General features: G+C 39.4%; 3 protein-coding genes across 3 annotated transcripts; all 3 read right to left on the bottom strand.

Annotated features, from left to right (window-relative positions):
- Positions 1-1,616: 1,616 nt before the first annotated feature.
- Positions 1,617-4,988, bottom strand: LOC146488582 (uncharacterized). The gene is made up of 3 exons (XM_085116647.1): positions 4,917-4,988; positions 4,365-4,489; positions 1,617-4,147 (listed from the first exon to the last, which is right to left on the bottom strand). The coding sequence occupies exons 2-3, from the start codon at positions 4,423-4,425 to the stop codon at positions 2,034-2,036; spliced, it is 2,175 nt and encodes a 724-aa protein (XP_084972773.1). The 5' UTR covers positions 4,426-4,489; positions 4,917-4,988; the 3' UTR covers positions 1,617-2,033.
- A 6,901-nt stretch (positions 4,989-11,889) lies between these two features.
- On the bottom strand, positions 11,890-18,709 carry LOC146488583 (uncharacterized). Its single transcript, XM_085118669.1, has 3 exons — positions 18,602-18,709; positions 18,107-18,177; positions 11,890-17,307 (listed from the first exon to the last, which is right to left on the bottom strand). The coding sequence occupies exons 1-3, from the start codon at positions 18,604-18,606 to the stop codon at positions 13,013-13,015; spliced, it is 4,371 nt and encodes a 1,456-aa protein (XP_084974795.1). The 5' UTR covers positions 18,607-18,709; the 3' UTR covers positions 11,890-13,012.
- Positions 18,710-20,303: 1,594 nt separating this feature from the next.
- On the bottom strand, positions 20,304-26,170 carry LOC146488584 (uncharacterized). The gene is made up of 3 exons (XM_085118677.1): positions 26,032-26,170; positions 25,456-25,525; positions 20,304-25,331 (listed from the first exon to the last, which is right to left on the bottom strand). The coding sequence occupies exons 2-3, from the start codon at positions 25,511-25,513 to the stop codon at positions 23,566-23,568; spliced, it is 1,824 nt and encodes a 607-aa protein (XP_084974803.1). The 5' UTR covers positions 25,514-25,525; positions 26,032-26,170; the 3' UTR covers positions 20,304-23,565.
- Between the last annotated feature and the right edge of the window lie 875 nt (positions 26,171-27,045).

Consider the following 27,045-nt stretch of genomic DNA (forward strand, 5'->3'; position numbering starts at 1 on the left):
GCCCATTGGTTTTCTTTTCTTTTTTTTTTTTCTTTTTCTTTTTGAATCGCTCGAAAGAAGTTTTGCCATTTCATCTGAACCTTCTGTTATTAAAATTTTATTTAATACAGTGAACTTTACACAATTATTCATGTGTTAATATAATATATTTTTTAAGTTTTAGATCTATTTATTTATTGTTTTCATTTTACACACTTAAACCTCTTAGGAACCAATCATTATTTATCCCGCCTAGGGAGGTTTGGAGGATTTTGGTATGAAACCAGGTTAAAATATTTGATCCCTTCTCAAACAGCTTTGTTATTTTCATGCACCCCAAATGGACACTATAATTCCCTGAACACCACCCTCTCACCACTTCGTTCCTGAACACACTAATCATTACTACCCGTTTGATTTTCCACGGTTCAGTAAATCCTTTCCGTGTTTCCAGTTTATAATTCACAAATATTGTATAATTTACAGTTGAGAGAACCTATTTGACACTGGAGTCAACAAACACTGTTTTTCGAGCTCGGGTCATGTTAATTTGTAAATAATTTACTGAGTTAAAATAAACTATATGTCTACGTCCATGCCTGTGTAAGACGCAGAAAAACTCTGGAACGAGCCTACGCAAGCTAGGGTTCATGAGAAGGACAAAGACAAATGCATGATTTCAAACCGTGCTAGGAGGACCGGGAGGTGCTCCAGTTAAATGGTTGGTATAAGAAACCTGCATGGCAAGTCCTCTTAAATTTATTAACCTACGGAAATGGTTAAAAATTCGGCGTGAACCTTATCATCATACTCAGTACACGATGAAAACAAATGAGCTCAAATGGGCTTTTTTTTTGGGGGGGGGGGGGGTGTCGCTTTATTTTGAGATGAGAGGGTTTAGCTAAGACTACCCCTTTCTAGTCTCAGCTAAACTCCCTACGCTCCACTCTGGGATAGAAATAATGAATGGTCCCTTAACGAGCTTTTATTAAGGTCCTCGGTGCTGCGTGTATAAATAAAAAAACAACAACAGAGCAAGGGCATTTTATCCTTATTTAAATTTACATATGGTGCAGGGATTGGTTCTTTGTGTGCTGCAATTGTAGAATTCAATGGCATACGGTAAGTACGCATTCTCAGGCCCTTACGCGCACTTGTTAATTTCCAGCGAGAGGAAAGATCGCCTTACGACATACCCAGCCCAGCCCAGCTAGTTCCCAGTTGGCTTGATAGCTCAGTTTATAACGCCCTAGTCCAGACCCATCTCGACTACTGTAGCCCCGTTTGGGATGGCTTAAGTAACTATTTAGGTGAAAACCTCCAAACACTACAAAACCGTGTAGCTAGGGTGATTTTGAAGGCAATTGCGAAACAAGCTCCAGCATGCTACTCGAAACACTAAATTGTCAGTGAGACGAAAGAAAATAAAACGCATTGATGACGTTTAAGTCCCTTAAGAAACTAGCCCCAGTGTACTTGTAGGACCTATTCAACAAACGAAGAACAGACTACGATTTACAAAATTCTTTTGGTAAATTGACATTGCATGCCCAAGCCGCGCACTAACTATTTCAGAGGTCATGGGTTCGCATCCTGTTCAAGCCTGTTTAAGTTATGATGATTTTTTCTCCTTATCCGCAGACCAGTTCGTTTATTCCAATTTGAATATTGAATATGAGGTTCTTAGGGAGAGACGCTCTTAACATCGCATTCTTGGGGGAAGTCGTTTCTTTCAAAGGGCTACCTTAAGAAATTTGAACGAAGCATGAAATGTTGTCGCTACTTTACAGTGTGTCACTAATTTGTGTCGGTCGTTATTTCGGGAACTTTATGATTATTTATTTCACTAATTGTCTTAGCTAGTAAACAATTATTAACAGTAGTTTCAAAAGTCAATGTTTCATCTCTTATCCATTCTGGTGAAAGTAAACTTCAAATCCAGAGCATAAAATATAGTCAATTTCTTTTACTCATTAGGCTGTGAAGTTACTGATCTTATTTTTCTAGATTTGATATTTTAACATCATTCTCTTTCATTAAAAAACACATTGTGTTTATCTGGATTTGGAAGCTTTCCGATGTATTTTGTGATTGTTTGCGTTTAGTCCATCCTGCATGTTAAAGTGCTTGAAATTATTTGACTTCACGTTATTCCCTTCGTTACCAGAACCGCTCATCCCATACGGTAATCCGCTCCCGCTAACTTCTCTGCTGCTTAAACGTTCTAAATTCGGAAAGGTGCTTATTTTATTACGAAGGCTGAAGGAACTGTCATCTCCTGCTTTAGCCTCAAAATCACCCTGACGATGATCGTGATAGAATTTTCGTTCTGCTTCTTCATCGCTGTCTTTGAAGTCGCCATAATCCTCAGTATTGTAGGAGTCGTCTACTCCTTCCTGCTCTTGTGTTTCACGTGTGGCTCCTTCCTCGTCAAATCCTCCACCTCCCTTAACAGTCCCAATCGTATGACCCATCAAAGCATCGTACATCTCGTCCTGTTGTGCAGCTACTTTTTCCTCAAGATGGGCCGCCTCCTCAAACTTTTTCTGTGCCTCTGATGACTGTTTCTGATTACCTTCACCACCAACAGGTGAGGTGTTGGCAGTGTTTATTGTAGACTGACTTAGTGGGGATTGGATTGGACTCGCAGCTGTCGGCTTGTTTGCAACCTTATACCCTTCTGCGTCGTTGACTGGACTGAGAGTTTGGGGATTGTTTGAAGATGTTAAATTTAACATCTCATGAATTTTTTTAAAGAATTCTTTCTCTGCCTTATAGAGCTCTTGTCGGGCTAAAAATGCTTTAACCAACTTTTGAGCTGTACCAAATGCCTTTCTAGCAGCCAATCGTTCAGTAGACAAAACTGGTTGTTGAAAATGCTGTTTAGGTTCTTGCTCTTGCTTTTGCCCTTGTGCCGTATGACCAAATGATGGCTGTTGCTTCCCGTCCTGCTTTTCAAGCAGGCTCATTTGTTGGTTTGCTGTTGATTGCCCAAGGGACTGCTGCTGCAAATTCTGTGTCTGAGCTCCTGGTTGTCTTGTTTGAGTTTGTATGTTGAAATTCAATCTTGTGTTATTTTCTCTTACCGAGTTTGCTTTCTCACTAGTTAGGTTCTTTACAACACTAAGGTGTGCAGCTTTAAGTATGTTACTTATAAATGAGGTGTAGTTTTTCAAAAGTTCACGAGCACCTCCAACTGCTTTTTTGTTGGTAGGGCTTTCTTTAAAATCCAAAGAATGGTTGTGTGCTGCAGTTGGTAGCTTTTGCATCAAATTGGCGTGTTCATTATTTCTTTGTTTCTGAAATGGTATGTCACTAATGAGAACGCCCGTTTTGTTTTTATTAGAGTTTGCCTGTTTAAGCTCTGCTAAAAGGAGGTCCTTGAGAATCTTTAAATGATGCGCATCGTGTTTTGATTCCTGGGCTGTGGCTATCGGCCGAGTTGTTTCAGGTAGCTTTATGTGTACACTCGTGCCTTGATCAACATTCGCCGTCTTATTCCACGGCATTTTCTCAGCTTCCCTAACGGCCATATCGAGCAAAGCAACAGCATTGATAAGTTTAGTATTATTAAGGTGGCTAATATCAGTGTTAGTAGGATCCTGTCCAACGCTCTCCCAAACAATTTGCTTGGCTCGAGCAAACGCTGCTCTGGTTAAGTCCGGATCAAATGGTTTACCATGCTCAACGATGCTTCTCAGTTTAGTAAATAATGGAAAAGAATCAGTGACCATTTTTTCTCCTTTACTTTTTTTCACAGAAGTAGTACTTGATGCTTTTATGGTCATTTTGTGTTCACCATTCTTTTGGGATTTAGACATATTTTCCAACTGGCCATTCACCTTTTCAAGAAATTTTACTGTCTCCTGTAATGTGTTTTCTGTATTGACTCGTACTGCTGTTTTGTTTGTGCTCCTTTCTTTGTTGAATTTACTTAGTCCTACAGCCAGTTTTAAAACGGAAGCAAGGCTACCAAGATGCTTTTTTCTGTGTTTGCGGTGATGGACGCGCTTTGGAGGAATTTCCGGTCTCATGACGACTCTGATGACGTTTGGAGCTTTCTTCACAGTAGAATCAACATTCAGCGGCTTGCCACCGATCTCCATCTCACGCATAGCATCCGCAAGGAAATTTCTTTTATCATTATTATCCTTTGGTTTCCTGCTTCCTATGATTGTGAAAGTAAAGATCTTTAAGTTAATATGGGACAATTTTAAATTGACAATAACATTATATTATTGTGGTTGTAATAAGCATTTAACTCCAACTATGCTAGTAAACAATGCTTGGACAACACATTACAGTTAAAATAAACCATAGCTGGTTTTTCAGTAAACTAATTTTCACTTCGAAGGTCCAATGAAGATCTAACAATGTCTTCTTACCTGAATGGAAAGCAGGAATTATAGGGAGAAAAAATATGAGGATAAGTGACAATTTTCTCATATCCGTTTTCTCTTCTTCAGGTTGTAGTTACATTTGTCAGGTAGGAAGAAGTGGCTTCGCCAAGCTAAAAATGAAGAGCATGAAGTTAAGATTCGGAAGAACGACAGAGCAAAACAATATTTCAATCATTCAAGCATGAAACGAGCAGGTGCTTAACACAAGATTCATTTCACTCTTCACTGTACCTGTTATCTTTCTATTTTGTCTATGACAGAAAAAAGAACGCAAAAGTAGGTCTACGATGCCATTCTAAACAAATGTCAAAACCAAAAGAAGATGTGTCCAATTTTACAGATTACCATCAGTCAGTTTAGCAACAGAGCAAATAATATTCTATGATTTAATACATCGATGTACTTGGTGTGATGATGACAGTGTTGGATTAAATAATAACAAAACAATAATTTACACGTGTATGCCCAGTTTCGCAGTCAGTGAGTCGTAAATAGCAGAGTGTTTTGTGTTTATAAAACATTTGTAGATGGGTTTACCTTGCCTCTAAGAGTAATATCCATGAACGAGCAATGTTTCTGTTCTGATTCCGTTAGCCATGTCCCGGTAAGAGCCACTTAAGGATGACGTAATGCAGGCAAACTATAGAGACGAGGACAGAGGTCACACACCCTTTGTCACTAGTAACTTTCCAAGCATCGATGAACAGTTAAAAACTCTTCGCTTTTAATATCTACAATACAGTTTCGCCTGTTAATGTTGACCTTTCTGTAAAGTTATAGCTGTGAAGGTTTTCACCTAATTGATTTTGAGATATCATCAAAGACATGGCGGATAGGGGAATAGGGTAATAAAGATGCTTAGTACTCAAAACGTTTACCTTATGCAAACACAATACAACGAGCCGGAGTTGTGGGTTTACTTTTACATCAGGTTTTGTATTAAGTGACATTTTTATCCCTGTTTAGCCACAAATCCTCTTGACAAACGGCGACCAATGCACATTTTTTATTTGTACTCTTGTTATATTTTATTCAGAAGACATGTACGTTTCTTGGATGAACTTGCTGACCATGGAGACCGTTGTCTGGTTTGTCTTTTGAAGTTTTGGAGAATTACTGCAAAACGTTGGAACTGCAGAACCCTTCGCTCCCCACGCCCCCTACCAAACAAAAACGTGCACTTGGCCTTGAGTCGGTTTGAGAGAGTCCTGGTAAACTTGTAGGCACATGTGCAAAGCTACTTTCAAATATGGGCCCGGGCCGTCTTTCATTCGTCAGCGTTTATTTCTTTAAAATCACGAGGAGATGAAAAGGCACTTTGGTATCGTTGCGTCTTGCCCCTCCCCTTCATTTATGTTGTAATGCATGTCGTCCTAAACTCATGTTCTTGTAATTAATTGCTTTTACTCATTCATACTCCAAACCAGATAACGGTCCATTGTGCTTTCGGTAAACAGCAGGGGCCAGTTATTTAAACAGAGTGTAACTTAGGCCCGGCTTAAGACACTCAGTGGGCCTCCATATCTGTTTCTAAGTGGTTTATTTCCTTAGATAAATACCGTATTTCCTCGAATAATAGCCGTCCCTCGATTAATCGCCTCTCTCGAATAATCGCTTCCCCTTTGTCGAAAATATTTAAAATAATCGCCTCCCTCGAATTATCTCCCCTTCGCCATTTTCTCTTTCTTTTATCCCCTCCCTCTCAAGTTAAAAATGACATAAGCCTTCATTTAATCGTCACAACTGAATGGTTACAAAAGCACGGGGTTTTTTTTACAGTTTTTTCTATGGTAATGTTTCTGTATTTCGCTTTTTCAGGCTCTGACAGCGAAGATATTGACATTGAACGTTGATTAATCAACGAAACAAATTTGAAACACTTAAAAAGCCCATGTTCGGTTTATTTTTGATGTGATTAGTTTTGTGATTTCATGGTATAATAAAACAAAATATTTAGGGCACGACCTCCTGTGAGAAATATTTGAAATAATCGCCTCCCTCGAATAATCGCCCCCTTTCGGTGCGAAAAAAGAAATAATCGCTCCGGGCTATTATTGGAGGAAATACGGTAGTTTTCTACTGTGGGATGCGAGCCTTCTTGTTACCGTCGGCACTAGACAATGTTGAGATATGATTGTTTGCAAAATTGAAAATGGCTTTGAACGTGGTTTTGTTAAACACCGTGTGAACTATCTTCTATTAGTACTAGAAATACGTGACTCGCAAAACCTCGCTAAGCTGGGGCTGGGTGGAAAGCCCTCTTTACTCGTATTGTAGCATCAAACGAGGAGATTAAAAGGTTTCTGAACATAGCAACTATTTTGATGAGCATGGTCTTTTCGAGGTTCCACAGGCTAGTTTGCAGTTGAAAATCTATTTCTGTCGCCACGAAATGTGCAACGTGCGTGAAGCGCTGTCCTGTTCGATTCCCACGGAAAATTATTTTACCGCGGCCACAAAACGTGTAATTTCTTCAATGCAATCTTTCACAAAAAAAAGATTTCTAGAAGAAAGGGAAAAGATTCTGGAGAGATAGTTCTGTATCCAGTAAATATTGATGAACATTATTGCAGTTGAAATTTGATCCGGCACGCAAACTGCGATGTATGCAAATTTTGCTCCAGACGACGCCAGACAGTCTGACGTTATTCATACTTTGTTTTTCACTGTTCCTAGGCAACAGTGCGGACACCTTCAACGAAATATATAAACATACATACATACATATATATAAATATATTTTTCGCTCGAATTCGCGCGGCCTAGCTCCGCTCGGGCCGGCTCGGCCCGACAAATTTATTAACCTCGCTACGCTCGGGCCCTCGCGAGGAATAAATCTACTAGTGTTCTATCACGAATGCCGTTCCCTAATTGGCTACGCTACTCGCTATCTATCCTGTGATACTGATAGTGAGTAGCGGTTTTCAACAAAATGGCAGCCGCTTCCTCGCGTTTTCGAAGTGTCTGCGATGAGGATATACATAATTTACTTGTTTAGTTTTGAACGACTAGTAGATTTATACTAAAACAATTAGATTATTCGCTCTCGATTTCTATGCATGATAGCTGATTCGGGCTGCGCTCACATCAGCTATCACGCGATAGAAATCTCGAGCTATTAATCTAATTGTTAAATAGCTAACCCCATGAGTCTGAATCCAGGAAACGAAACAACCCTCGCACGGACCCTCGCGAGACAAGAGGATTTAGTTACCAGTCCAGTGATATTCCTGTTCCAAATGCAATCAGCTTACTTTCTCGGCCATGGTAAACTTCTCAGTGATTTGCCAAAATGTCCTCGAATCTCCTTCTGCGCTGACGATGCATCTTGAATTAAATTTTCTGGCCATTCAGAATCTCCTACCCTCATCCTAATTAGCCCGAATTAAGTCTGACGTTTTCCTTTGTCTGAATCAACTGTCGAGCTTAAAGTGCCCCTAACCCTTCAATTTGTTTTCTTTTGGTAGATTTCCATATCATTCAAGAACTCATTTTCGAAAAAAAAATTGAGAAATATTGAATCCTTTTTTTTACGAGCGCTAGAAGTGAAGGCAGTCTTGTCGATATTTTCACCTATCGTTCGCATTAGTCCCCCACTCTGCCAAATGTGTCCAAATATGGAGCGTGACGTAAGAAAAGGACATTGTGCAAAAATATCCGAAGATTAGGGGTAATGCTTCAATTGTAAACAGAGAAAATGGTTGAAAAATGTGAGGTTTTTGGATGCAGCAACTCTCGAAATGTAGAGAAAGGAATCAGCATGCATAAGATTCCTTCTGAATCCTTCTGAATCCTTCTGGCCCCAGTTGTTCAAAGGCCGGATAACTTTATCCAGTGGATAAGTCACTATCCGACAGTTTCAATCTGTGCAAAGATTTCAGTATTTCATCGTGTACAAGCGAATATGCACACTCTAAGCACAGTCTAGTTTAGGAGTGAACGAAAACCTTGGACAACGTTTAACGTGAAGTATATTTTAGACCCCGAATAGTGCCTTATCCAGCGGATAAAGTTATCCGACCTTTGAACAACTGGGGCCAGGTGTCCTTTTCTTACGCACAGCTAAGAAAGTGTCAAATATCGGACGCTTCTCGTTGGCTCGTTCCTAATGAGCCCACGAGACAAAAATTTGTCCAGCGGGGCTTAAAGCGCGCAAAAATTTAAAAATTTCAGTAACCTTTAGCGCTCGTAAAAAAAAAAAGGATTCAATATTTCTAAAAAAAAATTTCGAAAATGAGTTCTTCACAGATATGGAAATCTACCAAAAGAAAGCAAATTGAAGGGTTAGGGGCACTTTAAGCACGAAAAGCTCTGTTAGGCTAACTGACTAAATGACAGCGTAACGTTTATTCAATCGTCTTACTTAATAAATCAAATCTTTAATGAGGATAGGAAGATACTGCACTGAAAAGTGGTTTACACGAGGGTCCTCCTAAAAACAAAATAGAGCCTAAAGCTAGATATGATAGAGATAAAGGCTACTACTAATATAAATAATAATGGTGCAAAATACTGAAATACTATAGGGATATATATTATATAAATAAGATTCAATATAAAAGTAAGATAAAGTTAAAGTTTAAGCTCATGATCAGCTCTTAAAACTTGACGCTTCAAACAAGCCACTGCGGGAGCGCCTTTCTAAGTTGGTTCCACACGTTTGAACAAATATTAATAGTGGACCAATGCTTCCATCTCCTGACAGCGGAAGAATTACGAATATTCTTCCTAGGCCTAGTATTATAATTGTGAAAATTGCTACTAAAACATGGCGAAAAAGAGTGCTCAAAGAGGTTGCTAGCTGACTTGTACAAAGAAACTGCACGATGCTCTGCTCTGCGGCAGCTAAGGGTTTCCCCGTCTGGCTAAAGCATCGCTCGCAGGAGCGCGCGGACAGAAATGTAAAATAATACGGGCTGCCTTATTGTGCAGTACTTGTAAGTCTGCCATTAGGGTAGAGTTACCAAATCTGCGTTAACAAAAAGAGGAAGAACTTAGCTATCTTTTAAAAAAGTTAGCCTAGCGCTAAGAGGTAAGCATAAATTAATGCGACGTAAAAGGCCTAGTTTCTTACTTATCTTGCGTCGCAACTCCTCCATATGGAGGTCCCAGGATAGTGTACGTTTTATAGTAAGACCTCTTCCAGGGGATTTCCACCACAACAGATAGTGAGCGATGTTACTCTGTTAAGCCTAGCGCTACTACCAATTAGCATAAACTTGGATTTCTTAATGTCAAATGTTAATTGGTTAAAGCGAAACCATTTACAAATCTGACTCAGGTCAGAATTCAACTTTGATTCGATTTCGGAAATGGATTTGGAAGTGTCATAAACAACAGTGCCGAACAAAGTCCATAGATTCTGATAATTATTCATCAGCAAAATGTATGCGCTGCCTTAAGGTACTGATTTTGGTCTAGCACGTACGGCTGAATTACGTTCGACACATGCAATGCACGCCGTTTGAATCGGGCTTTATTAGTAATGAACGGTAAGTCTATGCTGTCTGACCAGAAAAATGCATGAGTGGAGTGTATAAGGTCCTTGAAATCTCAGTCAGCCTTTACCCAAGAACGGTACACAATATCTCAAAACATGGAGCGCGAATCTTGTCTTCGCGTCTAAGATGACGCTGGATATTAATCCACTTTGAGAGATACTTCGATGGTACACAACGGCTTCATACACTTCTTGGAAAGCGCTCACAAAGGTTTGAATACACATGGTTTCCTTTATCTGAATGTTCAAGTATCTTAAAACCTCTTGAAACCCCGGATTAGGTCTAACTCGGGAAAAAAACTGCTAACCTTGACCAAAAAATAAAGCAAGTGTTGTCAAGTGCGGATATGCCCTCCCTTTTGGAATAATTAGCCATCATTCACCGACGTGAAGGTGGATACATAGTGGTGAATATATACCAAGCTAAAAAGCGGCGAGATGTAAATATCTATCCCTACTCACCGATACTGAGGCGCTGGAATAGTTGTTGTAGTATTTACAAACCCAGTGGATAGCCAGCAGTGATAAGTCACTTAATTTCTAAGAACAGGATGGGAAACGCGGCGCAGGTGTTACTATAACGCCTTCTTGTAGCACATAACAAAAAACGTCCTTGACATCTCGGCTAATTTGTTCCATGTTTAGTCAGTTCAGTCGCGTGAAAACATTTATTCGTTTTATCTAGGTAGTTTGGGCTTGTCCATAGTGTTCGTAATAATGGGTATTTAGTCAGGTTTCGTTCCATACATATTACTGTAACTTTGGCCGGACTGAATAGCATCGCTCGGTATACGGGGGACAAGACAATGCACCTGATGAAGGCACCATACAACGCCTTTAATGCTCCGTAGTGGATGCGTTTTCAAAGTAAAGACTGGGGTGGAAGGGGGCTACAGTATGTTGGGACTACTAGGACTGGTAATCCGGACTTTGCACTGAGATGATGTTGCTTCATTAACTTGCACTTAAAGGATACGCATTGCATAGACAAAAACAAATTGGTATCGATGAGTTTCACAACCAGAATGACCATTGAAGTGAGTGGACAGAGAACTGAAGAACTTAGAACATGTGCAGTTTCATCTGGGAGCAACCGTTTTCAGAGAGGAATTTCCAAAATAAAATTAGCAAAGCAATAAGACCTTCCAAGAGATTGGAAACTGTTTGAATCACAAGAGCTCAGTGATAGGAGGTGAACAAAGTTTAGATGAATGAAAGCGATGAACTACTAATACTTTTAAAAGCAGGTGCTTATGACGAACTTTTTCTATATTTGGTTGCAAGAAAGATCTTCAAACCAGGATGTCTTTCACATGGCTGGAGTGGGAAAATTCAGTGAGGATGTCCGAAGGAAGATGTCACTGAATTGATTGGCCATATCATGAGGCAACAAACGGAGAAGGATTGCGGTAGCAAAGAATAAACGTGGACCGTGCACAATCCTTTCTTTAAAGTTCACACTACAGCTGAATATCTTAACAGTGACGTTTCTATTGGTCGGTTGCTCCAACACATTTCAAAATCTATTGTGGTCTGTGCACGGTCAAGGCCAAAATGGTAAGAAAAAACATACAACAAAGAAATTTGTCTGGCTTCATAACCATTCCCCTTTATTAACTAAATTATTTTCAACACCATCTGGCATAGTCGTTGGTAATCGTACGTTTATGGCCTTTGCGGACGGGATGCACCATCTGGAAGTCAATTAAATGTTTACAAAATTGGTTTTATCACCAAACCTAAATACTTACAATGAAAATAGGACATGATTACAGATTTTTAAAAATGCCGCCTCAATATTTTCATGATTAAGTCAGATGCACAACAAACTTACTGGAAAACATTCTGACAAAAAGGAGAAGCTAATGACTCCGTATGTTTCTCTTGGTTTACAAGAAATCAGTTAAAAGGAAGTACGTTGATGGGGCCTTACGCCCTCAGCTTCTTTTATCGTGTGTTATAAAATTTTTGTAACACATAAAGAGAAATTAGTGATAATACCAACGTGTAAGGGTTTCGGTGATTTTTATTACAGGAAAAATCAAATATAATTTTTAACGAAACATTCAATTCAAACGTTGTTATTTATATGCTGTGTAGCTTCAAGGATCCGTCATATCCTATGGTATTGTACATAGCTTTTAGGAGTATCTTACTATATAATCCATGCAGAAAAATATATTTATTTCCTTAAATATAAATAAATAAATCGAAAAGGATTTATACGGATACGTGTAAATTAAGTCGTTTATTAAGTCGTCCATTTGATCCATCAAGTCATTGGTAGAATTCAAGTGATGTGCAATAACGTACAATAATTTTTTTTTTCAATTTCATTCAAATGTATTCCGGCAAATCGTACAACTAACAATTTTTGTCAGTTTTCTTATCAAGGCATCGGTTTGTTAGTTAAATGCTAAGTTGCTCAAGGTTTGCAACCGTTTTTTTAGGGCGCCCTAAGAGTAAACATCTGATACTTTTAACATTCTATAATGCCATAATAACAACTATTTTGGTTGAACAGAAGAACGTTTTACGGAGCGTCCCCTGATTTTTCAAAAAGCATGCAATTCTACATCATATACAGATCTAAGCAGGATTGCAGGCAAGATCTTCTCATGGGGTTACTTGCAGTAGTCCGGGCTGATAAGTCATGTTTATTTACTTATGACCAGGAGCGTACATTAAATAACATGAAACCATTATCAATTTGATTGAAAGTAAAGAAATCTTGATAGAAGGGATAAAATAATGATTTCTACACTCCAATTTTCAAAGAAATGGTTATCGTGATTTAATGAGCAGTAATCCGACTTCCATCCTTATAGTCTTACACTAAATTTCAAACCACTTGCTCTGCGCGTGCTTTGCTCTGCAGAATCGTTTAACTCAGTTTAGTTGTTTTGTTCAGGTCTATTTTAACGGGCAAATTAAAGATCTGGTGTTGTATCACTCGACGCATAAACATTCAAACATTTCCTTAATTCTTCAACAAGAGCTCTGAAATAAGACAGATAATTCTTAAACATAATGTTCTAGCCAAATAAGTCATAAAATCGACAAATTTCTTTTTGGTACATGTTTGTTGGGCGGTTGATCAATATTTAATTGTAGCTTTTTTAATCTAATTTCTTCACCACTCAGTATCACTTAACCTGCACGGACAGCTACTCAGAACCTTTCCTAAGTACTCCCATTCACCTTTTAGAGGGGGTGATGGGCCCTCGATTATTGGTTTACACAGGTCTCTATCTTCTCTGACCGTCGTATGCACAACCGCTGTTCTCTTGGCACCCTGCTCTTGCCTGTCAAATAGAGAAGTCTTCCAAGGTCCTGATCTTCCGAAAATAGTAGGGAGACGAAGATTAAACAAATCGTGCTGTCTGAAGGAAGAGAAACGAGGATGATGAAATGGTGGATGAGCCATGAGCCAGTTGCCTCTCCTGTTACCGTGATGAGCCAACGGAGCCCAATGTTTTTCCCTTTTATCTTCCTCTTCATCATCGTCGTCTTCCTGGTTGAACGCACGAGGGATAAATATGTTGTGTTGGTAATCCCAGTAGCCTTCATCATTGTCTTTATGAGCCATTACCACTAAAGGGTTGGTATGCCGATGGTATCCCCAGAAATGCCGTCTATGGGGAGATCCAAAATGGTTGGGAGATCCAAAATGGTTGGGAAATCCAAAATGAGGGAGGAATCCAAAATGACGCATCTTACGATGATGAAGGCGATGTTGTCGTTCTATTACTGGTGGTGAGGTGTAGGACTCGTCTGGTCCAACGGACGATCGTTGAGGAGGTTCTGATTCAGAATACGCTTCATCAACATCCATAAGAGTACTGCTTGGTATTGTCATGCCTGTTAACATTTTCTGAATGTCGCTACTTTCAGTTTTCATTTCCTTGTTAATAGTCGCCTTCACCTGATCATTGAGGACATTCATTACCTGATCTAGCTGTAAAGAGGGGCTTCCACTCATTTTTGGGTTGTCAAAATAAGCTTCTTTACTCAAGAACTGAGGGATATTTGGTAGTCTGTGTTTCTTTTGGCATGTCAAAACTGTCACAGTTGTCTTTCCGTTATTAGGGTCCGCGTGACAATCTAAGCGCTGTTTTTGCACTTTTGTAGAATCTCTTTCTGGTTTCGTTGAAGTAATTGGAACTACTTTCCCACCAACCGAGAGTGATCCACCAATTTTTTGTGTCGGATCTAAGACGATATTCAAGGTCGGAACATCTTGAGATTGCTCTGCAATAGACTTTTCCAGTCCTTCCAGAAATCCTCCACCAGCTGGCTCCATAAGAAGATTCTCCTTTTCCTGTTGCTGATTTTCTGTTATGACAGGGCGGGAAACTTCTTCCATTTGAAGACCATCGACCCCGCCCTTAAGATCCTGACCGATGTTGACAAAATGGTGTCCCTGGTGCATTGGAGATTCTGTACTGTCAGTAGTGTCAGTTTTATTTCGAGAAGTTTCTTCAGACGAGGGTTTCTCGTTTCGCATTTGTCCCTTACGGTGTTGTTCCTCAATTCCTTCAGAAATCTTTAACGCTGAAAGAGCATCTTCCTTGAAAAGTGACATAGGTCCATAAGCTTTGCTTGACGTTTGTGAGGCATTGTTTGCAGATTGTGTGGATTGAGATGTAATGCTTTGATTTCCAGTTGTGATAGTGTGTGATACCTGGTCAGGCTGTAAAGTAGCGTCTGGATCTTTGCTAAAGAGTGACATTGGATCGTTATTAGACAAAATGTCAGACGATGAGGCATTGTTGTCGGTTTGTGGTATCAATAAAGTATTTTCAGCGGGCATGATAGCTTGCTTTGCAGTCGGGCCTGAAATAATAACGGTAACATGGCCATTCGAGTTTGTTACTTTCTTTCCTGAATCGTTCACTATGACATGGTACGTCTCTGGTTCATTAGATGATGTGCTTAGTTGTTTTATTATAGCAGATGGTTGTTTTGTATTCGAATCTTGCGATTCTGTTGACTGTGACTCACTTGATAGCTTTTGTTCGTCTTGAGACTCAGAATGCATTTGTTGGGTGGAACTTTGTTTGTGTGCAGACTGATTAACACCAGTTTCCTTGGATAGGGTCAAATTTGTCCCCTCTTCACGAACTGTGGATCCCATGTTACTCTGTGTTTCAGTTTGATTTTCCTCATTCCTGCTGTCTTTTTGACTAGTGGCGTTAGGTTTCAATGAGTTGACAAAACCGGTAATTGCACTTTGGTTGCTAATGTTTTCGTTTCCGGGTGAATCAGCTTGGGAATGAGTCTTGGTTTTGTTTGTGGTTTTGTTCTCTCGACCATTGAAGGCATGTTCATTTTGGCTTCCCACTTCGGAACTTACATTTTCATTAGATTTCGTTTGATTTAATTTCAAGATGTGTACCAATCCCTGATATACCGGTTTTCCTGCATCATCTTGAATAACAACACTTGTTGGAGTTTGTTCTTGATTCGTGTCCTGCCAATTCTTGTTGCCTGAGGGGATACCAAATTGAAATTCGGAGTCACCTTGTTCTACTTGGTCTTGGTTGGATTCCATAGAACTCAGGGCGTTTTCCAGAGCTTTATACCCTTTTGTTGCACTGGGTGCGTCGTTGTCATTGCCTGAATTGAGGAAGTTTGAGGCATAACTATTAACGTTGTACTCGGAATTTTCTGCAGCTGTATTGTGTCTTGGAAAGCCATTAGCGTCAGCTGAACTTTGGCCACCAAACCATAGAAAATGGTTTCCAAGATTGATTACTTGACGTGCAGTGGCTTTATGATACAGTTTTTTATGTTTTTGCTTCAAAGCTAAGTCGTTTGTACTCCGATGTTTAGCCAAATGGTGGAAAAAACTACTTCGCTTACTCCTGTGTTCTTTTTCTTTGTAATCTACGTTCCCCTGTGCACTTTTCTTCGAGAAAACTTCCTTATCGGTGTCCAACATAGCCTGGTTAGCAGAGAAGATAATGGACGAAACTGATGATGCGTTAAGAGCTCTTGCTAGACTTTCATCTTGCTGGATTTCAGTTTGACGTTCCATACCTTGATCACCATTCTCCTTTCGACTGAGTAAAGCTTGACTATTAGTTGTCTCAAGGACGTTGTCTGCAAATGTTCTACCAGCCGGTGCTTCTTCACGGAATGCTTCATCAGTTACTTCAGTTCCAGAGTTTACGTTAGTTATTAGAGGCTCTGCTCTCGCCGCTACTATATCTGAATTAAGCTTTTGTAGTAGGGTGTAAGGTTTTCTTCCTTGTGCTTGCTCTGCCGGTTTTACTCTATTACTCGTTTGGTTAATAAAGTAGCTATTGTTGGATCCTTTCTGGAACTCTTTTGTTAAATGTTTCTCGGATGTCTGCAAACCCTCTTGTGGTGGTATGTGGAAGTGATTATCCTGGTAAGTACCTTTCGATGATACTGAAGTCGGCATCTGTAAGTCAAACGACTGCCCTATCCTTAAGCTGGTTACATTGATAGACAACGAAGGTGCTTCCTCTGTACTCTTGTTGTTTGTAGGAACAGATTTATAAGAAAGGAGCTCACTGTTTGATGTCTGGTTTGATTGTGATAGGAATCCTGCAGAAGTAAGTTTTACACCTGTCGTCATTTGTTCTAGATTAGCTGTGTTATTTCCTAGCGTATTGCCTTGTGTAGTTTTGTTATTTGTTTCAGCTACTTTTACCTCACCAGAGGTGCCATTTTGACCTTTTGTTCCATTTCCTTGTGTCAGAGACGGTTGAGTTCTTATTTTATTAATTGTAGCATATAATTGTCCAGTCAAATGGAACCTTGCGGGAGATGTTTTATTTGTTGCATTTTGAATCAGATTTCCAGGTTTAGTTTCGCTTGCAATGATATCGCTTATGTGCAACTTATCCTCCAAAGTTAGATTTGCTTGAGCCTTGGTTTTTCCAACTTGAGAAAAAATTTTGTTTTGAAACGTGGCTTTTGTAATATTCACATCATTTTGGATAGCTTCTTTACTCTGGATTTGGTGAGACAGTTTGTTATTACTGGTTTTCAATGGTATTTTTCTTATTTCGTCAGCTGCCCATTTAGCACTATCTTCGTCATCAGAGATCCCTAATATTCCGTAATCAGCCAGTAGACGTGCTGTTTGAGAAGCTTTGAATCCTTCTGATGCGTTATGGCCAAGGCCTTCACTTTTCTTTGGATGATGCTGTTCTTCATTTGTTTCCTCCTCGACAATCCCATCGCCTTTGGCGACGGCGGAATGCTTTCTGGCTTTTTCCTCACTAATGGCCTTTTTTCTTGTCAATCGTCTGACAAACCCGGTGTTATCTAATGGAGAAGAAACTCTCAACTTTTTCTTTAAATTTTCCTTTTCTCTAATGGTATGAATAACATTTTTCCTTTGGAAGAGACCACCATTATGAGTTGAGTAGAAGCGTGTAGCTACATCTGAATCTGTAATATGCAAAATGAAGAAATTTAGAATTCGTGGTCATGAACCAAACTAACAAAATGCTGGGAAAAGCTTTCATAATTATTCATAAATAAATTTCAGTCAGTTGGAGATACACTTGTTGGCTAGTCATAATAACCAACGACTTATCAGTTTGCCATTTATATTACATTAGTTAGAGTAGCTGGACGATTAAGTTCGGGTCTGCCTTGTTGAAGCTACTGAACGTCCGGGCCGTAACCATAGTCGCCAGAACGTGAATATACATTTATATATTTAAGGTTGTCAGGAACCCGTTCTGTTATCAAATAGCATCAGTAATATGGGACATTCTGACCTTTGCGAGTGATATAAGTTTGTAAGTAGGTTGATAGTTTTCGAGCAAAAGAAAACTCTTTACATTGTGTGCGGGCGAAGCTATTTACATCTACATTTAATGACAGTACCAAACGATTCCGAATATAACCCCCTCCCTCTCTCAAATATAAGTCCCTCAATTCTGAGACTGTTAGGCTTAGCTGTTGTGAGCTGTTTGTTCAGTATTTCAAGCTTTTTTATTCTCAAACCGAAACAGTTTTAAAACGCGAGACTCCCTGTAATGATAATGCAGCCCCTCACGAGAACAGTTCCCTTAAGAATTATTTGAAGAATTGAAACCAAGGTCTTATATCTAGAATTTTATGATATTTTAAATATTTGCGATAGGTAACTTTCAATGTGATGGAAGAATAAAAAGAAATTTGCAAGTGTAAGATCATAATGACATAATATTAGTCGTAACACACAAATTTCAATGTTTACCTGCTAAGACTGACAGGTAAACCTTCAGGAAAACAAAAGCCAACAGGTTCACCACAATGCTCTGTTCCACTCTGTAAATGAAAGAAAAGTTAAAAGTCAAAAGAAAGTCCCTGAAGAGAAAACTAACAACTTGATGACAGTGGCAGCTTCAAAATCCAAAAGGGGCAGCTTCCTGAAAAAGGGAATTTTCACGAGAATATTTCTAGAAACTGCTTCAAGAATTATGATTCAACCATGTGTTAGATTGTTCTGTTAGGATCACAATACTACATTTAGTACATGGGCTTAATAAAACCACAATAAAGGATATGGCACACACCCTTTACTCGCCTCAATGCTTTGACAATAACTCAAAAGGGTTTAAAAAGGTAGACATCAAATTTATCCTGAACTAAGCTTGGTCAGACCACACTCAATTTGCACTTGAAAATTTCATCAAAGTTCAAATTTTATAAACTCTGTTAAAACATTTTCGTCATCTTCCAGTCTTCTTACCTCATTTCGCAGCCATATATATTTGTTGTAAATGGAGTCAAAATTTTACATGATTTTCCAGCTTAAGTTTGTCGCTTCTGCGACGCATTCTATTTTCATGATCTAAACACTGTAATGCGATGAAGTGATAAATATTTATTTCTTTGAGGATCAGTGATCAGTTGCAGTTCATAGAAATGGCTGGTGTTCTGTTGTGGGTTATTTGGTTTTGAAGAGATTCGATGCAGGAGGTTAGCTTCATCTGATTTCCTCATTTGCTGATACATTTTCTAAGGGCAGAAGCTATGTTTACACTATACTAAATAGCATTTGTGAGGCAAAACCATATGCCTTTCTTCCAAACATATTTTAGCTGGGTTTTCTGCCAGAAGGCCACTGTGCCGTAAGTGAACGTCTTGTACCACCTTGTATGGGATAGCGCTTCGCGCCGCTTCAAGCGCGTAATGTCAACAGGTAACCCGCCGGATCGCCATGCCATAGTCTTTTATGGTGTAAGTCCTATCCGATTTAGCGTGAACAATTGCTTGCTGGTTGTCGCCATTTCTTTATTTCTATGTTACAAACCTTTTTAGTATAATGTGGACATAACCCAACAATTTGTTCCTTTCCACTTATTATATAAACTCTACTCGCACTGCTTTCATCTCATTTCTAAGTGGAGAGCGATTCTACGTTACCTTTGTGACGTGTTGTGGGAAGTAAATGGAGTCGAAGCATCCCAAATCTATTACGAAATATTGCACAATCGCAATTGCGACGCTTCAATAGGACGATTCAGTACGTTTTCTAGAACGCACTTGGGTTTCAGACGTTTCGGCCTATAAGATGTTATGAGAAATACTTCCATAAAACGTTCACTGTATTGCCACTAAATATGTCAGAAGCAGTTTCGCAAATTTTCGCAAGTCATCATGTGATAAGCGCGTTTTTCCACGTTGCTCCCTTTGCATTGCTCTATTCGTGCTTGAATCTGGACAAGTCCGCATCTAAGTAACATAGCCACAGTTATAGGCAAAACGTATTTTTCAGTCAAACGTCCTCATGAGAAAACTATTGTACAAGTTTTATTACGTTTAAATTAGTTTTCAATTGTTTAGAAATCATTTTGCAAGAAAGGGATTGCTGCAATAGCACATGTTTTCTATGTTACTGTTACTGTTGTGTTTCAAAAATCGTTTAAATCTTTAAACTGAATCTTTAAACTAAGGCCCAGTTCAGACGCCCAACTTTTCATGAGCCGAACTTAACTCAAATTAAGGTCGGCTCAGATCACAAAAATTCCGCCTTTTGATTCAGACGCCGAATTTAATAACACTTTATGCATTAGGTTCGTCGGCTCATGAAAAGTTCGGCGTCTGAATCAAAGCCGTTCCAAAGGCCGAAATTCCCGGCTGAGCCGGTCGGAAAGAACGGCTTAGCAGTTCCAAATTGAAGCAGCCGTTCTCAACTGATTCATGTACTTAATTCAAGGAATTAGGTTCGGCTCATGAAAAGTTCGGCGTCTGAACTGGGCCTAATATAGAGTTGAACGAATAATCAAAGTGATAACAACTTTCAACTAGGTTTCACGGAACAGATATTGGTATTTGTATTATTGTTTAAAGTGAATTTGAGCGAAAAATTATATTTGGGTTATTGACCCCAAGAGTGAGTTCAAGATGGCGGACATTGGCCAAGTTGACATGACAGAGTAACTCCCCGATTTAATGGCACATTCATTGTAGCAAAAACAAAATTTACACTGTTGCAAGATAATTTCGTATTCCTATTCTTTTCTTTTGGCAAATTTTTAGTTTTAGTGAGTGTTTTCCCTAAAGTGAGAAGAAAATAGAAGAAAAGCTTGCATTTCTTTTGATGACGAGTGAAAGGGGAACGGGCAACGGGTAATGCGCAGGATCTGATTCAGTAGATAGCCAAATGCGCCTTCTAGTCTTGAAAAGTAAATATAGTTATTACAAATACATATTAGAAAATGAACAATTTCATGTTAAACGAAAAACTATGTAAACTTTTCCTCGAAAAGATGCCGAAAAAATTGAGCAGCTAGCAGCTACTGACGGGCTTCTCCTTCTCAAAAGTATTGCTGCTTGAAGCATTTGGAAAAAATCAAAGGCATCCTAGAAATAGAAAGAGATCCTAAGTGTCATCCTAACTACGATCCTAACTCGACAAATAGCTGACCTCGATCTTGAAGTACATTCGAGCCTCTTTTACGCGGTCAGCCCCTGGGAAATGCAAAGTGGTCGCCAAACAGGGGTTCGTCAAAAAAAGTAAAAACACGCTTTGAGGCTTGTGATTATTGTTTCATATAAGTCAACCTGCTATTCATAACAGATTCAAACTTCCAGTTTTAATTTATATTGTCGCGAAAATACGGTCCCCTTCAAAATTCACATAGTTTCTCTCAGCAAAATCCTCGTCTAAGGTTTCCACGTAAATAAAACCATGGCTTGGCAGTGTTCACTTCAAACTGATAACTAAAATACCAAATAGTCTCCTTTTTGCTGACTAAAAATATACTCGTTACCATGGGCTATAGGAAACATGGGTTTCGACCAGGAGGGAGGGGTCAACTTCGGCTTTTCGCAATCGGATTGCTTGTCCGGATGATGCAGGCCATCGTGACGTTACTTCCTGTAAAACCCGAGGTTGAATGATCGATAACCTACAACCTCGCCAATTTTTTCCCTTGGATAATCAGTCAAATAATTCTACGCCAGGCCATCAAAGAATCATAGCTATGTATAAACCTATTACCATAATACATGAAAACAGCATCATCGCTCGTGAAGTTAATATTTCAAGTATGAAAACACGCAAAAGTTTCACACTGGTTGATAGCAAATGCCACAAAACAGTGACGGCCTGCGTCTCTTTGAAGAAAGATAAGTTGAGAATCCAAAAGAATTTAACAAAGAGGGAAAAGTGAGATCTTACTGTGGTTTAGAGCTTTCGATTGGCCATTAAAAACAATTATCTTATAACTTGATAAAAACGCATTTCCCCGGTACTGTCTGGTCGAGCGCTCGCGAAAAGAAAGGCGAAAAACATTTTTTCTTAAGCTATTGGAAAAGCTACGTTGTAAAGAAGCCTTCAGTACAAAGTAATATGCCAGATGGTAATTGTTAATGGACAACGGGGTTTGCTTTTTTTGTTTAATTATCTCACAAAAACAGGAAAATATGACAAGACTTTCCTTGCGAGGCCGAGCGGCTGACGCCAGCTTTAAGGCAAAATAGCCCAAACATTCTGTATCTAAACATCAAAATTCTAGGGGCAATGCATAGGTTTTTCTCTCACAGGTTTAGAATACATAAGGAGGGTTCAATTATTCACTGGACTAGTACAACTCAACTTTTACTCTTACATCATCTCACCAATGTAAATCAACTGAAGGACAGCATTTATCGTCTCCTTGCTCATTTGTTTTGTGGATCATTTCAGGTGATAAGTTTATTTCTCTGACAAGACGTCTCCGTATCAGAGATATAGAGAAAGCTGAAGATATTGTGAATATGTTTAGTCAGAAAACTGAGCTCAGGAGTACGCGATATGGTATGAAATTTCGAGAAATTTCTCGCAAAAAATTAGTTATCAGTTCAAAAGAAAGCCCGTTTCCTCGGGCGTCCGCATATTTTGCAAGCTTTTTCAAAATTCTAGGTTGCTCAGCAAAAGTCTTCTTTACAAAGGTTAAATGGCATGGGTAAATTAAAATAAGTTCCTTTGAATCATCACTTTGTATCTATCTGATCATTGTAATAATGTTAGAAGCCAATTCTTTTACCTCAGGTCAAGTTTCAGCAATAAACACAAACTTCTAATTTTCACTGTTTTTTTACTCGGTGAAACAAACGCACTGATCATTTTTACATTTGAATATAACCTAGCAATCTCAACTGGAACGTTTGCACTAAGATTTGACCTCGTCCAAAGCCAAATGTCAGTTTCACCAGCACTTTGTATGATTGATAAGATGTAATTTTTTTGGCGCGGACAATCTCAGCTTTTCCGATTAGCGCAAGTACACGTAACTCTTCACTGCAATACTTTCAGCATAATTCATGGATTGAAAATAAATAGACACTTACCTATATCAAGAAAAGAAGATTAAAAGTCTACTCAGTAAGAAAACAAACCCCATCCGGAGCTTTGCTGGAAAAAAAAGTCGTTTGATGCAGCAAAATTATCAGCACCATTTTCGAAACTGGACAAAATCCCGCGCTTCACAGGAAGTGACGTCACGATGCCCCGTATCATCCGGAGAGCCAAGCCCACGAGTTCACCTCTCCCTCCTGGTTTCGACTAAATAAAGATTACATTTATTTCAAATAAAGTTGTATTACTCACAACGAAGTAGTCTTTTGTCTTTTCTGGTCGTTTCTCCCCATTTACGTCAATTAAAATAGCCCTAACATTCTATATCGTCAGCATGCATCGTTAAGCCTTGGTAACCATGCCGTGTTATTGAAACCCCAGTTAACACTCGCGCGCTAAGCGCCCGCACCTGGAATTTCAATAGGACGCACGGTTACCAAGACCGTAACGAATGCTGACGAATTTGTTATGCAGGCTAAATTTGTTTTGAGTCAAACGGCGCGTTGTTACTTGTTAATTAGGGCTATTCTACAAGAAATAAATGGGGAGAAACGACCAGAAAAGACTAAATACTACTTCATTGTGAGTAATTCAACTATATTTGAGATAAATGTAATATTTATTTAGTCGAAGCCCATGTTTCCTATTGCCCATGTCGCAACGACTGACTAAGGATTACTATTGTAACATGCACGGTGAAGTCGGGTAAGTTTATTTATTGTACAAGCATGAACAGTCCGGCTTTCGAAAACTGTGTTTACCCTTCAGGGATTTGTTAGCCTTTCAAGGCCTTTCTAAACATCCTTCCCCATATCGCAGCCGCGAGTCCAAGTGACTTCCCTGTGGACAGGTTTATTCAAATATATTGCTCATTTTCCCTGTTTTGCCTTTATGGCATACCTAGTCACAGCTTTATCATGTCCTGAGGCAGATTGTTTACCAGGATACGCATGGGAATTGCTTCCTCTCTTCAAAACTTTTCCCCTTCTAAATGACAAAGAACGCTGAGCATCTAAATCGTCGAAATTTATGGAATCAATATCTTTTGACAAAATAGAGGTCATTCCTATTGAATTAGAGCTTGTTGGCAGTCGCAGTCCGAGACGAGAGAATCGTGTACTGGTAGGGCTCTCTGTTGAGCGAAAGCTCGACTGCAGCTTCATTAAGCGATCTACATCCGGGTTTTCTTGCAATGGACGGTTTCCTCCGCGAGCCATATTGTCGCTTATTTCTTCCATAACCAGGTTATTGCCAAGTGGCTTAGGCCGTTGAGAAAGCCTTTGCTCGGGTTCGTTTCGTTCTATAAAGTTGTCTTCCTGTGCTGTGGAATCAGGCAACTCTTCTTCGCTCTCAGTATACATCCGCTGAGTGGGGTTTGCGGATGTGTGATGCATCATTGACGGGGATATTGGAGAGTCAAACCCACCTGCTCTTTGTAGGAGGGAACCCTCTCTAGACGGTACTTCTGAGAAAAAACTTTGAAGCGGAGAACTTCGTGATGTTGGAAGGCTGATCGGTGTGCCAGACAACGACGACATCCTAAGTGGGTTTCCACTGACAGGAGACCTCCCAAATGGTAAGCCACCTAAGAGGGGTGCAGCTTTTAAAGGTGAGCCACCTTCAGGCTGTCTTGGCATCGGTGCTATGGCGCCGTTGTCTAACATCTGGGCGTGAATAGGTTGCTCCATGAGTGGTGTTCTTAAATTTCCTTGCAGCATATTTATGCCACCTAACTGTCCAAGACCAGTGCCTTGAATGGGTTCCGTCATAATCGGGGATCCCTGCTGAAGACCGCTGTTGAGTTGAGCAAGGTTATTTCTTCCCGTCAAATCTTCAAATCCTTCGTTACCTTCACTTTCTGGGTGGTTGCCGGCCAGAAGGAACTCCTGTCTCATTTCATTCAAAACTGTATTCCTGTCGGAATTTCCTAAAGCCTGCCTCAGTATTTGTCCCATAAGATGCGAACTACCTTGTGTTGGAATAGGTCCAAATCCATTCATTCCGTCACCATTTAACGCTTCGCTAAGGCTTCCGAAATTATTAGGCTGTCTTTCTCCAAAGAGTTTTGCTTTCAAAGTCTTTAATAAAGGAACCATTTTAAAGCCATGGCGATGCTTTCTGTGCACTAGAAGTGGATTTCCATCCCAGTTTTCTGTGACGCTATTTATCGATTCGCCCCCAAAAAGTGACTCCGCAGGATCCTCCATGTTGTCCAGTGAGGAAAAGTGATTTTCTCCACGATTCAGTTTGTTTATGAGAACGTTTTTTAGCCAAGGCAACATTTTTGTTGGCCATATCATCGCTTTCTTTGAATGGTGTTGATCTTTGCAGGACTCTTCCTGTTTTTCCTGGTTGAAAAGTTTGCACAACAATTTTTGAATGACTGCTCTTTGTTTCTTTTCATCTTGAGTATATTTTGGATGACTTGATTTATGCCTTACAACATGGCTCGTGTTCTTTACTCTAGATTCATTCAAGCTGTCTTTGTGTCCTGTGAGAATTTTAATCTTTGTTAAGCGCTTGTCACCCCTCTGGTTGTTCCTTTTCTTTGCTAATGTAGATACCTTGTTGTTTTCTTGAAAGAAGTGAGTGAGTTTGTTCGTTTTTCTGAATCTGTCCTTATGTTTCGGGAACCCTAGGGAAAGCAGAGCAGAGAGTACATCAGAGCATCGTTTACCGTTTATGATTTGCAAACCATCGCTGTCGGCTAATTTCGAAAAAGGTACATAAACGTGTTCGATGCAAGTAAGTTATATTACCTTTCGAAAACAGGATATAGCACGCAATTAAGACAAACGTGGTAACCAGTAGCTTCATTATGGTAGTTCACTGCAAAAACAATATCAAGAAAGACAGATTTGTTAATGAGGCAGAGCGCAAATCCTGTTTGTCACAGCTCATAGAGTATAATGTTTGGTGCCTTAGGCTTATAGTGGCTGGCTTTATTGACATTTAGGTTGGTTGCCTTATTACAAGTTTCTCTAATTACGAAGGGGGACTCTTAGAAAAAAACAGACTAATATAATTCGTGAAAAATACTGTATGATACATAAAAGAATAATTCGGTGAAAGAAATCTAAATTCTGATAGTTCTTGTTTAAATATGAGAGTTAAAGATTATATTAAGGTAAAATCATCGAAACAGAAATTTAACTCGTGTTTAAGAGGTTATTTAACTCCAATTGCCAAAATTGAGTTATGTTTGTAATAGATGATAAATTATTGCCATAACTTTTTGATTACATTTCACCTTAAATAGCGTCTCGGGCGGAAATATAACTCCTTTTGGTGGATTGTTTTAACTGCTTTTCTTGGAACAGAAATGTTCTTCTTACCATTTAGTTTTGGTCACACGGACCAGAACGACAAACCACGCATGTTCCCATTCTTGCACCAACTTTTAAGAGAAATCCTGTATTTATTTTGGTCCCATAGTTTTTTTCCCGAACGTTTTCTGGTCGTACGATACTGATGGCATTTGCGGTCAACTAAATGATGTAAGAAACAGCGCATTCGTTATGCATGGTTTAGTCCGCTCCAACTGGCTTTAACCCAGATAGAATGATACGTAAAGTTAATTTGCAATGGTTTCTTCCTAAAATTGCTCTGTTTGTAACACAAACTCCATAACTCATCGCTGAAGTCGTTCCTTAGATGAAAAAAAAGTGACTGTGTTCCCTTTTCAAAGTTATAAACAGGATATGCCAAGTGTTTGGTATTTCATCGATAGCCAATCAAACTTCACTCAACCGCCAATGTAAAAAAAATGCTCTTCGGACGGGTCATTTAACAACCTGCTACCGCTACCTGCTACCGGCTGTCATGGTAACAAAACATGCTACTCCTTAAGGGATTGTGGGAACAAATAAGTTGTTCCTTAGCCACGAACAAATTACTTAAAAAAGAGCTTTAGCTGTAGCAGTTCAGCTCTCTGGAACAGCCTACCTGTAATCTTAGCCAGGCGAAATAATGTATTTGTCTAATCCACCAATAACAAGCACACACTGAGTTGAGTTACTCACCGTTTTGTGAGCTTGTGAAGTGGATCCGATCCATACGAAATTCGATTTCGAAGTAGCCCAAAATTCAAATTGAGCGCCACCATTTTGATTAGCACTCAGTAGTCTGGCAGCCTTTCCGTGACGTCATTCCGTCCATTGGAACATTGCTAAACCGTCAACGTTAACGCATGTTTGAAGAAAAGGAAGATAGTAAAAATAAAGAGTGACTACAAGGCACCTGTGAATTTTGTGAAGTTATGCCAACCCCTAAGAGAATGCCTTTGTTGTTGAGAAAAGCTGGAGTCGGAAAACAAGATGAAACGGTACGATTTGTACTCAACATGTGGT

This window comes from Pavona decussata, unplaced genomic scaffold (assembly GCF_977016875.1).
Source record: "Pavona decussata unplaced genomic scaffold, jaPavDecu1.1 SCAFFOLD_9, whole genome shotgun sequence".
Lineage (NCBI taxonomy): Eukaryota > Metazoa > Cnidaria > Anthozoa > Scleractinia > Agariciidae > Pavona > Pavona decussata.